This window comes from Bidens hawaiensis, unplaced genomic scaffold (genome assembly GCF_021521415.1).
Source record: "Bidens hawaiensis isolate Kalapana, Puna unplaced genomic scaffold, B.hawaiensis_p1.1 tig00004685_1, whole genome shotgun sequence".
NCBI lineage: Eukaryota > Viridiplantae > Streptophyta > Magnoliopsida > Asterales > Asteraceae > Bidens > Bidens hawaiensis.
Window position 1 is genome coordinate 1446666 of NW_027491287.1, and position 17387 is coordinate 1464052.

Sequence of the window (17387 nt, forward strand, 5' to 3'; positions counted from 1 at the left end):
TGGATTTGATATTGAATGTTGCTGATATGGATACGAGTAGATCGGATGTAACTGGATCTGAAATTGAGATGGATATTGCTCGTGGAGTTAGCTCCGAACAGGTTATTGATTAGTCATTGATTGTTGCTTGCTAGTTAGGGCTGTTCACGAGCATAGCCGAGTCAAGGCAAGCTTGGACTTGGCTTGCTTTTAAACTGAGCTGAATTGACCTGGCTCGGTTTTGAAATGGAGCCAAAAGTTTGAGCTTGAGTTGGCTTGGGTCGGTTTTAAAAAGGAAATTTTTTAAATATATTTCAACCGAATGCAAATTATTTTTTTTAACAAATTCAACCAAATACAAAATAAGTTTTAACATCATACATAACAAGTTCAGATTACATTTACAGAATCGTCATCGATTTTTGCTGCTACTAGGCCTGTTCACAGCCGAGCCAGGGCAAGATCTCACTCAGTTTGGTTTTAAACCAAGCATGCTCGGCTCGGTGTTGAAACAGAGCTGAAAATTTGAGCTCAAGCTCGGCTTGGTTTAGAAAAGGGAATTTTATAAATACAATTTAGGGGTGTGTGTGGTGCGGTTCAGTGTGGGTTTTGGTTAAAACCGAACCGAAAACCAAAACTTCGGTTTTTTTAGTATTTGAAACAGTTTGGTTTCGGTTTTTTCAGTTTTTGACATTTGATCTTGAAAATTTTAGACCGAAAATAAAGTTGGCAAAAAATAATGAATTTATGTATAAATAATGTTGTTTATTGTAAAATAATAGACTATCGTACATTTTACCAAAAATATTTGAGTCACGTTTTTATTAAATCTTATAAATTATTTAATATGAAATATTAAAAAAACAAAAAATTAGTAATTCAGTTCGGTTCGGTTTTTTCGGTTGTTGTTACATGCAAAACCAAAACCAAAACCAAACCGTTAGTTCGGTTTTTACAAAAACATAAAACCAAACCGTCGGTTTTTGTTTTTTTTTTGGTTTTTTCAGTTTGGATTTTTCGGTTTTTTCTGTTTCGGATTTGTTTTTTCGTTTTCTTGCACACCCCTAATACATTTCAACCAAATAAAAAATACATAACAAAATAAGTTTAACATAATGCATAGCGAGTTCAAATCAAGTTTAATCTAAAACATAAGTCATAACATGTATATATTAGGTTGTATGTATTAAATACTAATACATAACAAGTTTCAAGTATACTTAATTATATATACAGGTTATAATGTTACATGTATCAAATTTTAACATATAAAAAGTAAAAAAGGTCGAGCCGAGCTGTATAGCGAGTTTCAAGCTTTTTGGACAGCCGTAGCTGCTACGATCAGATCTGCTGAAACCGAATCTGAAATGTCGTTGTTTTCGTGATCAGATCGTTGATGATTCAACGAGCTTGCCAGCCGGTGTGGAATCTGTGATGAATGCAACAATGGAAGTTGTGAAGGAGATCGGTGTGTATTGTGATCCGGTTGAAGGTGCAGGAACGGAATCTGTGATGAATGTAACAGCGGAAGTTGTGAAGGAGATCGGTGTGAATTGCGATTCGGTTGAAGGTGAAGGAACTGATGATAATAATAATAAGAATAAGAAGAGAAGTATGCAGCTGCTGGAGAAACTGATGGATGATAATGAGAAGATGATGACAATGATGAGCCAAATGTTTGAGAGGAATTAAAATCAGACTCGGATGATTAACTCGCTGAGTCGACGAGTTGAACAGTTGGAGAAGACGTTCGGTTGAGATAAACCTCGAAAGAAGAAGAACAAGATGCATTCTGTGTAACAAGGTGTTTTGTAACAATTTGCATCTGTTTCTGTCATTGTACTTGTTGAATTACTCGTCGAGTACTTTGTAGGGACGGAGTACTTGACTATTTGGGGATTACTCGTCAAGTACTCGGTTGCCGACTAAGACCAATTTTTACCCCATAGAACCTCAATGACTGCAGAGCATGTTAAAAATGGATCTCAAGTTGGTCTTGATCAATTTGGAAGAGGTTTTTTTGAATTTAAATAATAAAAATATTATTTTTTAGTGTTAAATAGAGAAATGGAGAATGGATAATATGTTTTTTTTAGTTGTGAAAAATCCACGTCATCTTTCATTAAGTTTTAGAACTTGATACTTGATCAAGTGTAACATGTTAATTTGATAAAGACCTGAAGTTGTGTAAGATTAAAATAACAAATGAGAAGTGTTTCTCAAAAGTTAAGTCACTTTCGTTAAGTTGTGTTTTTTAACTTTTAATAAAAGAAAGAGTTAAATATTTTCACCCGCTTATGGCTTCACTCTCTGTGTATGTTTGAGATTGAGAATGGTTTGGAAACCATTTACTTACCTCTTTTTCAAAAAGTCATTTTAAAAAGTTAATATTTGTGTGTTTTAAAAAAACAACTTTTTAAACTTATAAAAAACTAAAATCAAAAGGGACGTTTGCGAGTGTCAAAACATTTTTTAAAGTTGCTTTTTAACTCAATCTCAAACACGCCTATCGATGGAAGAAAATGTAATTTCAGTTTAAAAAAAAATGAACAAAACCAACTCGTCAGGTTTTACTTGGGGTCAATTATTTCAACCCACTTAACCAAAGTGAGCTCATTTTAACAAAATTAGATAACCATTTGGGTCCAATCAAGGTCTCTCGTTTGACCAGTTAATCAGGTTAGGTACTTAGGTAGTACCCAATTTTCAAGTATAAAATCCCTAACCAGTATAACCGGTTTTGTAACTAAACCGGTTAACTAGTAATTAACCAACAAAAAACCCATTTTTTAAAAATAATTATATTTCCATATTCTCAATTTTATAAACATTTAACACCAACCAAACTACATCTGGATAATGGGTAAGCGAGCAACAAGCTGCGCGCTATCCCCTTTTGGATCGCAGAGCCTATTCTACTAAATATAAATCTTTGGTTTCTCGGGCTCTGCGAGTCACTGTGGACCACCTTTTGCACCCGTTCCAAGAAGCGAACCGTCTCGGGAGCTAGAGATCCAAATGTGTCGAAGGCAAATGGAATGAACACGTGCTAATTCTCCAAACACGCTGCCTCATGCTTAGCAACCTTCTTAGATTCCGCCTTCAAAACCGCCTGTCTCGGAACAAAACCACTATCTCTCAGCCCCATCAACGGGGACACCCCAGTGAGGTCGACAGATGCATGCTTACCCTCTTCCCATCCAAACACAAAATAATTTAAAAACCTAAAACTAGCTAAAATGAAAAACCAATTAATGACCGGTAATTAACCAAGAAAAAAACCGATTATTTTTACTACCTGTCAGTTTTTTCCGGGTAAAAACCGATTAGAGAGAAACTTGTCGTTAACCGGTTTGGACGTGCACCGTCCGATCAAGGACTCTCGTATCACCCCACCCAGACACACACACACACACAATCTCCCAATCGTGTTCTCTCTCTCTATCTGCAACAAACCCTTGTCATTATTATTATTATTATTATTATTATTATTATTTCAATTTCCAAGCCCTAAAAATAAATAAACAAAACCAAATCTCCCCATTGATTTCCGTTTATTTAAATTAATAATTAAATTAAATCTCATCTCCACTCACTCTTTCTTCAATCTCCTTAACCGGATCTAATCTTCTCGAACCTTCCGATGACTGAACCACAACAACAACAACACCGCAAGCTTCATCTTCCCGACGATCTCATCTCCTCCAAGCTACCTTCTGCTGCCAAAGGTTTATTATTATTTAATCGTTTTATTATTTCATTTCTTCATTTATGTATTATTATTATTATTAGCTAGGGTTTACTGATCTGTTATGCGCTAGTTATGACTTATCCAGTTATCTGTATTGAATGTGTTTACTTCCGTTTGGCTTTACGAGTTTAGGTCTATCTCGCATTGGCTTTACCTAATTGGTTAATTATCAATTCATTTCGTTTCACTTGATATAAATAGTTTAGATAATAATCAATTAGGGATGATATCGGTATTGTACCGATAGATACTAGGATGAGTGTTTTTTTATCTACTGAGCACAATCGGTACTTCATGTACCATTCAGTTTCGGTATTTTTAATGGCACCGGTAACGATCAGTACTGAACCGGAAAAAATCGGTATGGTATTTGGTACATGGTTTCACTCTTTTTCGGTGTCGGTGTTTTTCGGTACGGTGCCGTACCGATATCGTCCTTACCGAAAACGAGTGAAACCATATACCAAATACCATACCGATTTTTTCCGGTTCAGTACTGATCGTTACCGGTGCCATTGAAGATACCGAAATCGAATGGTATCGATACTGAAAAAATGAAAATTGAGTAGCAGTACTGATTGTGTTCAGTGACTTCAGTCAGTACTGGTATACTGTAAAAAATGCTTATCCTTATTTATTTATTTATATAATCAGTAAGAATGTGTTTTGTGATTCTGACAATCTGTATAGCTTAGCTTTATGATTCCGTCATCAATTGAGCAATCACTATTGAAGAGAGAATTTATAATATGGCGGAGAAGTTTGGCTACACTGATAGGAACATGACTAGATCTGTAGCTGCATCAGTGCTTGTGTTAGCTGCACTTTTTGCTATTTAAGGTTAACCTATTTAATATGACTGGAGGTGCGCTAGTGCGGCATTTCTAAGTTATCAGGACACGTAGAGTGAATTGATGAGCAGTTTACTTATGTGTTTTAGTAATATGTTTTTTAAGTGTTTTAACAGTGGGATATTCTTGCTAAGGGCTGATATATCTTGATTTAGTTGATATATTTTCTGACAGGAAAATGAATAATTCTTGCTGTATGTGATTTAGTTTTATCTCAGTGCCACTCTGGATCTATTTTTTAGAATTAACTTTGGTTTTGTGTTGATATTCTGTATTCAATAGTTTTGTAGGACTTAAACATCATAATTCTTTGTGGTCTAGATCTTTAGCAGTTTAGCTGCAATAATGCCTGTGATAGTTGTATGCTTCAGCACTTGAGAAGCTTTTTTTATTCTTTAACTTCTTAATTTGTATAGAGGTAATTTAGTGCAACATTTCTAAGTTATTAGGATTTAGGACATGTGAATTGAAATGATAATTGATTTTACTGTGTTAAAAGCATCCACGAGGACTGTTAACAATCTTTAATAATAGAAGTTGGAAGTTTCTCTTCTCAAAGGGATGTTTTTATCATTTATCAAATACAAATGAGACTTTGTATTTTCATATGATCTCCGTACATTTGTTTTAATAGAATTACAAAATCATCACTCATTTGATTATTCTTTTAACCTGTAATGGTTTGATGACAGTGGACACTTCAGGGGGGAATTCTGAGGATAAGATGACAGGTTTGCTGGATGATTTCAAGGGTAGGCTCTATGAATAAGTTATACTATTACAGCTGTTTTATAGCAAATAAGTAGTAGATTGGTAGTTGAATTTTCAATTTTCAACTGCCATCTTTCGTTCATTAGTTTTTTAAGTTCTTATGATTTTGTGCTTTTTTTTATTTAATATAGATCAAGCTGGTCTGGACAGCAGCATCCCCTTGTCTCCTCAGTGGCTTTATGCTAAACCAAATGAAACTAAGATGGTAACAATTGAATAAAATTAAATTTGTCTTACATATATCTGTGTGTGTTCTGAACAGTATATTTGTAATTCGATTACAGGAAACACGTGCACCAAGTTCTCTTTCTCTTGGGACTGATTCCAATGTGAAAGAACGACGTGCTGATGTCACTGATGACAAAAAAGATTGGAGAAAACTTGCAAATGACACAAGTACACGCAGTTGGCGGGAAGAAGAAAGAGAAACAGGCTTACTTGGTAGAAGAGATCGCCGGAAAACCGACAACCGCCGTGCTGACGTTGGTAGAGACGCCACTGATACTAGAGGCTCACCTCCTGACAGATGGCATGATGCTGGTAAAACTAACTCTGGTCTTGAACCTCGGCGTGATAGCAAATGGTCATCTAGGTGGGGCCCAGATGAAAAAGACAAGGAGGAGAATCATAGTGAAACTCAAACAACTCAAACGCATTCAACTACGACAAGATTAACGTCTGAACGTGATCCAGAAGCCCGCGATAAGTGGAGGCCCCGCCACAGAATGGAGGCTAACTCATCTGGGCCGGGTTCTTTTCGGGCTGCACCTGGATTCGGGTCAGAGAAAGGACGGGCTGATGGGCCAACCACAGGCTTCACCATTGGACGTGGCAGGCCTATTGCAAGGCCTTCATCTGCATGGTCCATTGATAATAATGATAGTGTGCCTGGCAAGCCCGGTCTTACAACTGGCGTGTTTTTTTACCCGAGGGGAAAACTTCTTGATATATACCGTACACAAAAACTTGACCTGAGTTTTGCTAACATGCCTGATGATATCATGCAAGTTTCTCCTATAACACAAGTAGCTGCTGTTGAACCACTTGCTTTTGTTGCTCCTGATAAAGATGAAGAGGTAAGCTAGTGTATCCTCACAGTTGACTTATATTAAGGGAGAATTTCATATATACCTCTAAACTTATAAAATGTTATATATATACCCTAATCAAATTCAAAATATCAAGTATACCCTTTAATGATTTTTTAATATATAACAGTTTTACTCCTTTTCAACGTATATTTTTTAGCCTTTTCTTGTTATATTTCAATCTTTATAAGACATGCTCTATTGTGTATATAAAGATTTCGTATTAATCTTAGCTTTTGATAAAAATGAGCTCCGATATAAATCGATTTGAAGCAATGTTAGAAAGATATGTTAAAAATGATTATAAAGTTAATATGGGTAAATATGAAATTTTAAAAGTTTTACAAAAATAAGGGTAAAAATGGTCTTTTTTTAATTTGTTTTTAATTTTAAGCTTGGGTTGGATGTATATGATATGTTTATAAGTTTGTAGGGTATATTTGAATTTCTCCCTTTTTATTATTGCTGTTGTTATTATCTGTATTTAGCAAGTTAATGTGTTTGGCACAGTCTGTTCTTGGTGATATATGGAAGGGGAAAGTCACTAGTAGTGAGGTGTCTAACAATTCATTTCCAAAGGTCAGGTCAACCGAGAGTATTACAGGTAATTAATGGTCAATCTTAAATCTTAATGAAAAACCCTGGTAAATAAAGGTTAATTTGTATGATTTAAAAATCTGAGTTTGTTATATATAGATGCTGGAAAAGATGGTAATCAAACTGATGCTGGGAGTACCATACTTTTTAAAGGTCCTAAAAGTAACTTAGAAGGTGAGATATACATTTTTATATGTAGTTAAAAAGTTCTTCATTGACATAACATTATCTAGCAAATAAATCATACAAACGTTGTACTTTGTTTCAGGGGAGCAAAGAATTCCAGAAATAGAATCCTATGAAGAGAAAACACAGTCGGCTGGAATCATAGTCAACAATCTTGATGACAGTTCTAATCTTAAACTTACTGATTCAGCCTATGCGAAGCATCAGTTGCTTGATGATGTCATGCCGCCATCATCTGAGCAATATTGGGTTGGAAATATGCAGCCGCCCATGACTAGTAGTATTAATAAACATTTGGCGAGTAGTATTCCGCCCGAGGAGCTAAGTTTATATTATCGTGACCCGCAAGGCGAGATTCAAGGCCCGTTTCTCGGGGTCGACATCATCTTGTGGTTCGAACAAGGGTTTTTTGGAGCTGATTTACCCGTTCGTGTGGCGGATGCTCCAGATGGAACTCCTTTTGAAGAATTAGGAGATGTTATACCACATCTTAAATCTAGTAATTATACCACTGATGCTGACGTGGCGGCACTGCCTCCTGTTTCTGAAGTGGATGTTTTGATGGATGATCCACGCTGGCAGATGTCTGGTAATAATGGGTCACACTCTGAAAATCAAGGCTTCAATGATGAAGGTTAAATTTAAATGCCCTTTTTAATCATTTTTGATGTTATCATTTGTATCTTTTTCATTACTTTTCCTTTTCTTTTTTCAGAAATTGTTTTTCCGGGAAGGCCTGAAAAATATGTGAACAATCACTCAGGCCCTTCTGAACTTGGTGCTTTGAACCAAAATGATAATAAGATGCACCCGTTTGGGTTGTTGTGGTCTGAGCTTGAAGGGTCAAGTTTAAGGAAAGACTCGCCACGCCAGCAACAAGTTATGAACCCTATTGGTGGACTACCTTCTGATTACAGAAGGGATACATATCAAGATGCCATGTCCGCATTCAACATGAATCAAGAAGCTAATCACTTTGGTATAGCGGAAAAACTTAGGTCTCAACATATTCAACAGCAGCTACTTCAACAGCACAATCTGTTATCTTCTCACGTGAATGAACAACGGTTGACTGGTTTGACTGGTCAAGATTTTGACCACATTATGGCACTTCAGTTACAGCAACAGCAACAACAACAACAACAGAGGCAGATTCAGCTTCAACAACAAATGTTACTTAAGGAGCAACAATCCAGACAGCAAATGCTGCTTGAACAACTGTTACACAATCAAAGATCTCACACGGATTCTGCACGGTCTCATAACGCACTTGATCAAATGCTTTTGAAGCAACAGATTTTAAGTGAAATGCAACAACGTGAGCAGATGATGCAAGCAAAATATAGCCATCAAGGGCACGGAAACGATCTTTTGGAGATGATGATGCGTGCAAAGCATGAATCAGCATCATCTTTAGAAAACCAGATGCTTCAACATGAGCAGTTAAGACTGTTGGAATTGAGGCAGAGAGTTGAAATGGAGGAAGAAAGACAACTCGGTTATGATCGGTTTCATCGAGTCAACTCACCTGGACTCAGGATCGGTTCTCCAGATTTGAGTCACATTGAACGGAACCATTTGATGCAGGAACAGATTCAATGTGGGATTTACGACCAACAGCTGTTACCGTATGAACGATCAATGTCGATGCCAGGTGGCGGATCGGGAATGAATCTTTTAGTTTCTAATAATTTAATGTCAAATGAGTGGATGGAATCAAGGATTCAACAAAATAGAGATGTGGAAGCAAGGAGAAGTTCAGAAAGTCAAAGTCAATGGATGTCTGGTGGGACCAATGATGATAATTCAAAAAGACTGCTTATGGAATTACTTCACCAGAAGCCAGCTATTCAGCCTACTGAACCGTTGGATATAAATTCTGGACCAAACCGCCCATTTGGTGTTGGATCTTATGGCTTGAACCCTGGTGGACGCATTGATGACACGTTAGTCGGCTTCAAAGGCAATGAAGAGAGCCTGCACCCAATGAATGCTTTAGGTGCTGAAACTCATGAAAGTATGCTGACTCAGCAGGGTGGTTTTACTGCTGTACATCACAGAAATAACTCACTTGGAATTGGTGGTAATCTCTCTCTCTCTCTACACACACACACACACACCGTGGATATTAATTTATTATTGTTTATAATATGGTTATGATTGTGAATGCAGGGTACATGGACAATATTGGAGTTGGAGCAGCTGATTCTTTTTCATTAGATTCGGAAGATCGGTAAGAAAAACTACATTTAAGTCAATATTGAATATTATAATCTGTCTTGTTAGTTTTGCATTTATGCTTTTTTGTTATGAGAAATTTTAGTATATCATGCAAATTTAAATAATTTTTAACATTAATTTGCGTGGCTGAGAAAGTTTTACTTATTATTAAACTAGAGGTAGTATGATTGCAATTTGATTAACAATTATAATCAATTAATTTTTAATATAGTATTTTATTTAAATTTGAAGAGGCTTTAAAATTAGATGCTTTGTGTGCAGAATGACAGCTACATCCCAAAGGCCCGAAAATATTTTGCTGAAGCGTCCACCGGTCCCACGTGCTGCCTCGTCACACGAAGCGTTATCTGAGCTGTTGTCAAAATCAGATGTCAGAGGTAGGAGCGTTCCTACTATTATTTCTCCCGAAGGTATATATTTATTGCTTTATATGCTTGTATAGTTGCATTGCGTTAGAAACATTCAGAAACCGATTATTTGTTTTATTATTAGGCGGGAGATGGGAAGCAGGAGGTAATGCAGCAAATCAAGCCACCGAGAACACGGCAGACATTCGTTTTAGAAGAACGTCATCATGGAGCGAAGCTGACGTGGCAGAAACAGCGTCTTTTAGTGACATGCTTAAAAGCAATAATGCTAGAAAGTCAGATAAAGATAATCATGCATCAGCAGCCGCTTTAGAAAGTGCAGACGGACAAGGGGGTAAAACCGGAAAGAAAAAAGGTAAAAAAGGGAGGCAAATCGATCCCGCTCTTTTAGGGTTTAAGGTTACCAGTAACCGGATAATGATGGGCGAGATTCAACGGATCGATGATTAACCCGGCGGGTCTTTTTTTTTTTTTTTTTACATTTGTTGTTTGTTAATTTGTATGGATTTATACAATGTTGTAAAGCCTTTTTTATTCACCTCAGTGCTGCATCCAAATTTTCAGATGTTTGGTAATGAGGTTAGGCTTGCATAGAGTTAAGAGTTTGCTTGTAAAGCTTGTACAGACCTTTTATTTTTAGATTTATTATTATTATGTAGCTCAGTTGAAAATATATATATTCTTGTTAGTATTATTTAAGTATGAAAAGTACTAATTACGGGTGTTCATTGGATTGGATAACAGATTATTGGTTTATTCGGTTCAAATTAGGGGTGTTCTTGTCAGATCCGAAATGAATTTGGATAATCCGAAATAAACAGTATAACAAATATGCAAGTTAAATAAGCATACAAAATCAGAAAATTAAAATAAAGCGTATACATACAAAGGTCTAGTTAAATAAGCATACAAAGCCGGTTAAATAAGCATATACACTGAAGTTTAAACAACTATTCGATTTCTTATTGAAATTCGTATTCGAATCCAATCTGAATCCGAATTGGTTGTTCGAATAAGAATTTGGATCGGATTATTCGGATTTTGGAACTCCTGAACACCCCTAACTAGAGATGTTCAACGAAACCGGTTCCTGGAACCGAACCGGTGGACCCGAACCGGACCCGAACCGGTTCCTACCCGTTTTTTGTAGGAACCGGACCCTATCTGATTCAACCCGATGATCCGTGACCGGTTCTTGCATTTCTGAGTGGGGGCGGGTAGGAACCGGAACCGGTTCTGGAACCGAACCATCCGGAACCGGTTCCTAACCGGTTCTAGCCTGTTAATTGTTTTGTTTATTTTTCATGCTATACAAATACGAATCGTAGTTTAGAATCCAAATCGCAAACGAAAAACGAAAAAAAAATTTTTTTTTACACTGTAACCGGTTGGAACCGGTTACGGTACAGGAACCGGGTTAGGAACCGGTAAGAACCGGTTAGATAGGTTAGGGGTCCGAGGGTGGGAGAACCGGTTCGGTTCCCTAACCGGTTCGAGCCTGGAACCGGTTTAAAAGGGGGTTTTGAATATAGGAACCGGTTAGGAACCGGTTCCGGTTCCTAGTCCCAAACCGTTTTGAACATGCCTACCCCTAACTACGTATGTATCTAGTTTGTTTTTACTTGACAAAATGATTAATATGGCGCTTTAACCACACTTCAACAACGTAAGTGAAATCAATGCACATGTATAAGATTCAAACTTAGATTGTTCTTATGATCGAGTTAATTGAACCAAAAATGTGTTGACAAGATGGTAAACGCTTGAGTCCCCTAATGTTGGCCAATACAAATGTAACTTCCATTAGCCTTTTGATGTCATTGGTTAGTGGAATATGTTTTTCGTTATGATAGTTTTCAGACATGGCCGGCTTTCATGGGAGGGTAGGGTAACTGACAGCTTCGGCTCAATCAACCCACTAAACTCAACAAAAAACGCTTTAATTAAGGCCCAATTTTTTTTTCACCTTTGGCCTAAAACATTTTAACGATTTTCGTAGACGATCTTGTTTTCGCATAAGAGGTTTCCATAGTTAAATAATAGGTCTTCTATTTTGAAGTAGCGTATAATCTTACTAGTCTATGCCTATATGGTACATTAAAACTAATATTAATTAAGATATTAAATATGATTTTGAATAATGAGTCATGAGTTTTACATGAATTATTAAAAAATGGAAACTGAGATTAACAAATGGTTTCGTGGTGTAGTTGGTTATCACGTCAGTCTAACACACTGAAGGTCTCCGGTTCGAACCCGGGCGAAGCCATGTTTTCTTTTTATTTGGATCTTCTTATTGTTTTCTCACTAATAAACAAGAGACTTACATAACATTGAAGCTTCAAAGATTCATTATTTCATTTGTGTTAATAAATTCATAGTCTCACCTTATTATAGAAAGGTTAACATGAAAACAGATTATGTGATCTCCTCTTGAAAACGTTTAGTACAAACTATATATTTATTATCACGTTATATTATCATTGAACATCTATGTACCAGTACGATCATAAAAATCTATTGCACAAACGACTTCATGTTTTTGCATGTCATGGTTATCTTGGGCTAACATATTGTAAGCGCATTGCGATTCACATTATTCAAGTGATTTTAACCACGTAGTAGTATATATACTACATTATCATCTCGTGGCAAAATCAAGGAATCAATATCACGTATAGGGCCGAAAACCATACAAAATGAAAGAATTATTAGAACATAAAAAACACACCCTCGTCCAACGTCCGGACATTTCCCTATGGTGAAAAGAATAGCTGCCACAAAAACAAACTATGTACACATTAAAAAAGGCTAGACCAAAACACACAACACTCGTGGATAAGGACTCTTAAATCACAAAGATTTTATGCCCAAAGTGACAAAAATACAACTAATTCATGGGGTATACAAAAATTAGAATGTAGCTAGTTGATAAGAACAACTAATTTGTAAGTTGTGGCATCCATGTGCAAAAATATGATAACGAAAGTAGCATATTCTTGATTCTGGTATCAAAGGTCTAGGTTTCGAGTCTTATAAAGTAAAAAATATTTGTCTTTCAAAAAAAGTACGGATCTAAAACATAATATGTGAGATTTGCATAGTTTAAAATTTAAATTGATTTGAGCTATTTTCGGGCCAAATTTCCATGAACAACGGGTATGTGTGTTAACCGTTTTATTTATAACTAATTTAAATGTGTTTTTACTTAGAAGGAGCTACACATGACAATAAAATAATTTACATAGTTATTCCAAAGGTGCTAGGAGCCTAAGAGTAGAGCTAATGTGGTGTAATGGCAGAAACTCCTGGTTAAAGGCGTTTAAGTGTTATGTACGGTTGGGTTGAGCTAACTAGCAGTGATCTTTTGATATTGTGTAATCCCGTACGAAGTACCTAGACAATTATATATTTGTGGGCCGTTAAGAAAAATATTTATATTTATAAGAAATTTAATAAATTTCATGGTTGAGAAAATTAGGAAAAGAAAAAGGTCCAATTGGTGTTTGAATGTTGATACTTTTGATAGTTGAAGAAAAAATATGAATGAATGAAGGGTTACATAAGAAGACTTATACTTGGCTCAGGATTATCCTTAAATAGTCTAGAAAGATTTGGTGCAGGATATGTTTTCTTGGTGGTCCCACACCTCTGTCTACTGGTGGCCTGAATTCTATTAGGGTGGCGAAAGCGACGGATCATGGTGGTACACCACCATCCCTGCTGTCATTGTTTGTAGGCTCCACTTCTTTAACACACTATCCACTTGTTATATGACTTTTAAGACTTTTAGTCCATTAAACTTTGAAATATATATGAAACAATTCCACTCCTAGACCACCGTGGCGGTGGTGGTGGTGGTCAGTTTTAGTGGAATGGGTTTGGTCAAACCTGTACAAAATTTTGTTTTAGTGTTATATATTAGTGTATTTTGACATTGAACCCATACAAATTTCAAAATCGAATCCGTTGAAAACCCAGATCTAAGATAAAAAATCGATCGTCCGTCCCTCGAAATTTTTTGAACCCGTAGAAAAAACTTTCTGGCTACGCCACTGGTGGTGGGTGGTTAGCTCTTGATCATTGGCTCGAAGTTTGGTTGACCAAACTGAAACCCACGTCGTCGATTTTCACAAAATGGTCAAGACATATTGGGCCTCCAAAGCGTCTCGGGGGCGATTTTCCGGGGCTCACTGCAGGGGGTCTTATTGTTACAGACCTTTTTTTATATATGTGTTAAAATTAAGTTAACAAAACTGAACTGATTATGAAACATGATTACTATTTATTGATTGTCCTTTTCAGTTATTTTTTCGGAAATATGCAGCTACAAAGAAAACAAGTCATCAAATAATAGTACAGATTTTTTAATTGTTTTTTTTTTATCAATAAAAAGATATAATTTAATTGTTTCACTTAGGCCATTTAATTTTAAAATTGTTATAAAACCTTGCATGACGATGAAGCAATACTGAAACTCGAATAATTTTTGAAGTCTGAAAAAAAGGTTTGTGTGGATTTATTGGAACTTGATTACTAATTGAATGTATTTTATCCTTCAAATACCAGTGGTGTTTGTTTTACGGTATGGTTTTCCTATGTTACCATGACTCATGAGGCTCTTTAGGCACCTCTCTGTTATAGTCGCCACCTATTAATCCCAACATCACATCCAACGTTGTCGTTAACATTGATCACCCTCACCAATGCCAACGTTGTGGTTGACAAATCGATGGTTACGTCATTAGGCAACTATGATGATAGTTGCAATGGTGATCAATGGGTGAACATTTTTTGTGTTCACAAATGTCTTCGGCATCCTAAAATTAAAGCATTGGTCAGGTCACCCTCTACATCACAACTCGCTTATAAAGTGTGTTTAAAAAGTTAAGACAATATTTTGAATGAGAATTAAAGACAAAATTTGTTTGAGGAATTAATTGTTTATTAATTATTACTCATATTCAATAAAACCTAAAAATGAACCGTTGAAATAGCCATCGATTTGATGAAAGATTGTGAGATTTTGCTTTCAACTCTCCTAACTCATGTATTGTGGTTGCTTATGCGGCATGTGTAGGGAGATTTAAGTTGCGACTATTTACATGGGCATAGAAAAATTGTCGTTAATAAAAAATGTTGATTTTTTTCCGGAACGTCCAACGAAATCCACCAAAAGAGCTACTAATTAAATTAATCAATTCGGAATACACTCGGGGAAAACCCTCACCCAATGCTAACGACCATGAACATTCGCCCAGAGGTACGTAAGTGTGTAAGATAAAACTCGTTCAGTTCAAAGATCCAGCTAGTGAATACCAAATACTCGCATTATCTTTCATCAACACCTCACCCGGTACTGCTCAAACTAAATAATGAGAACATGAATAAAACCTTAGATTATATAAACACCAAGTTTCTCAAATAGAAATAAGTTAAGAAACCAAAACAATAATACAAACTTATGATGTAAAATAATACATTTAGAAGAAAATTATTTAAAACCCTTGGGCTACCGAAAAGCAATTGGAGGATTGGGTAGGTAAAATAATAAGATTTAAAGAAAAAGTCATAAGTATGCATAATATAAGTTAGGAGCCGATTCTGAAATAAACAACAACAATAATAAAAGGTGGCTGCTACATAGATGATGACTCATATCACTTAATAATTTACTTTTTTAATCACGTGACTTTTCTTTGTCCTTGTCAGTTTCCCACGTCTTTGGACCATAGTTTGTTTTTCTTCTTTTTTATAAAATATATTTTATAATCACTAACGCGTGAATGACTCACCCGATTATTTTCATTTCATTATCAAGAGAAACCCACCGTCAAACTTGGAGCCCTTAATTTTTGTCACACGTACCTCTCTTTTTTTAAATGAAGTGTTTGGTTGTCTCACATCAACCACCTAGGTTGGGATCATCGACCATATAAAATTAGTTGTCACTGAATTCAACAATTGAACTTCTGGTTCAATGACAAATTAGTGATGGTTAAGGTTTGAGATCTCTTAGGTTTTAGGTTCAAAACCAAACTCAAAGAGGGTTTATACTTTTTTATACAGTGGTGAGTTTTTTTCTTGATATTGTAGAACATCAAAATCTGTATGAACTATTAACTTTCTCATCTTAAAAATTAAAATACAGTAAACGAAATATAAAACATAGCATGCTTTTAATTATTTATTTTATGCAATAGTGTTTTTGTTATACAAATTCTTACATATGTATTAGGGTGCTAAGGGCATCCTTCAATTTCATCACCGGGTACATAGTTTAGGCCTCCAAAATCACGCGTAGTAAATAAGTCGGTCATTATGTTCTATTCTTCAGGCAGAATGGTGATTTATTTGTCAGGGTAATCCCAAGTGTTCGAGCATTTGTTAAAAAAAAGAATTTGACAAACTCAATCAGTTAAGGAATTTGGTTTCACGAACTCGAATTGGCTTAGATGGGTGAAATGATTGTGTATCCGATTGGTTGTAACACATTTGTTTCATCTCCAAAAGCATCACAACAAATTTAGCAAACTTTTATGTACTTTAGAAAAAAATAATCATAAAAATGAGATGTCATTTGACTGAATAATGTGAACTGGTTTTCGAATATTTCTACATGTGCCCCTAGTACCCTTAATAGAATACGTAAATAGTCTTTTTATACTCTTACAACTATTTTTGGTAAAGGTGAGGCTTATACTTTTCAGGATATTAGTTTCTAACGATGTGTAATATAAAGGAAGTATACAAATCTTCTACGTATATATAACCTATAACTATATTATATATTACTTTTTTAGATAAACGTTGCAGTATGAATATATTACAAAAGTAGATATATTTTTATTCTTTTAAACAACTAGTCAATAAACGACGAAAAATGAATTCACCATGAATCTTTAAAGTTTGTTCGAATATATATTGAAAGTGATAATATATGATAATGACTACTTAAAATAAGATACATGATGTTTGCAATTAGCTATTTAAAAAGAAAATAAAATATAATTAACATCGTTCAATTTTTGTCGGGCTTTTTTCTGGGTAGCTACAACGAGTGCTGGTATCTGGTGTCCTACAGATATTGTGTAATAAATCGAATCAGCACCATAACAAATCAAACTGATACCAGCCAAATTTTTATCACGTTGCTACTGCAATGCCCAAGTTGACTAGTAGCGGGCAATAAAGTTAAAAGTGATCGGGTAATGAAGTTAAAAGTGAAACAATAGAAGCGGTTTGAAACGCAATTGGTGAGACAATACTTATAACTAAACGAAGATGATATATTTATATACTTGAAAATCATTAGGTAAAAACAGCTAAGAAGCCTCTTGTGAGGCTATATATATTATAGATTTACCAATCAAAAACACATAAGTTATAACCGATAGATATCAACACGGTTTTAATACAAAACTAATTTTAAATAAAAAATCTCTGATAAATATTTAAAATGTGTCTATTGCTTTGAATATGCTTTGAATGTGATATTTTAACAATGAGATATCTAAGACTCTCTCTCTCTCTCTCATGCGGCTTATAATTATTC

General features: G+C 35.4%; 1 protein-coding gene and 1 non-coding gene across 2 annotated transcripts; both read left to right on the forward strand.

Annotated features, from left to right (window-relative positions):
• The first annotated feature begins 3418 nt into the window (after positions 1-3418).
• On the forward strand, positions 3419-10365 carry LOC143627638 (uncharacterized). Its single transcript, XM_077097418.1, has 11 exons — positions 3419-3707; positions 5274-5333; positions 5484-5557; positions 5637-6428; positions 6951-7044; positions 7137-7211; positions 7306-7857; positions 7939-9306; positions 9396-9456; positions 9726-9874; positions 9957-10365. The coding sequence occupies exons 1-11, from the start codon at positions 3623-3625 to the stop codon at positions 10280-10282; spliced, it is 3636 nt and encodes a 1211-aa protein (XP_076953533.1). The 5' UTR covers positions 3419-3622; the 3' UTR covers positions 10283-10365.
• Positions 10366-12027: 1662 nt separating this feature from the next.
• TRNAV-AAC (transfer RNA valine (anticodon AAC)) lies at positions 12028-12101 on the forward strand. The gene has a single exon. It is a non-coding gene; the product is annotated as a tRNA-Val (tRNA).
• The last annotated feature ends 5286 nt before the right edge of the window (positions 12102-17387 follow it).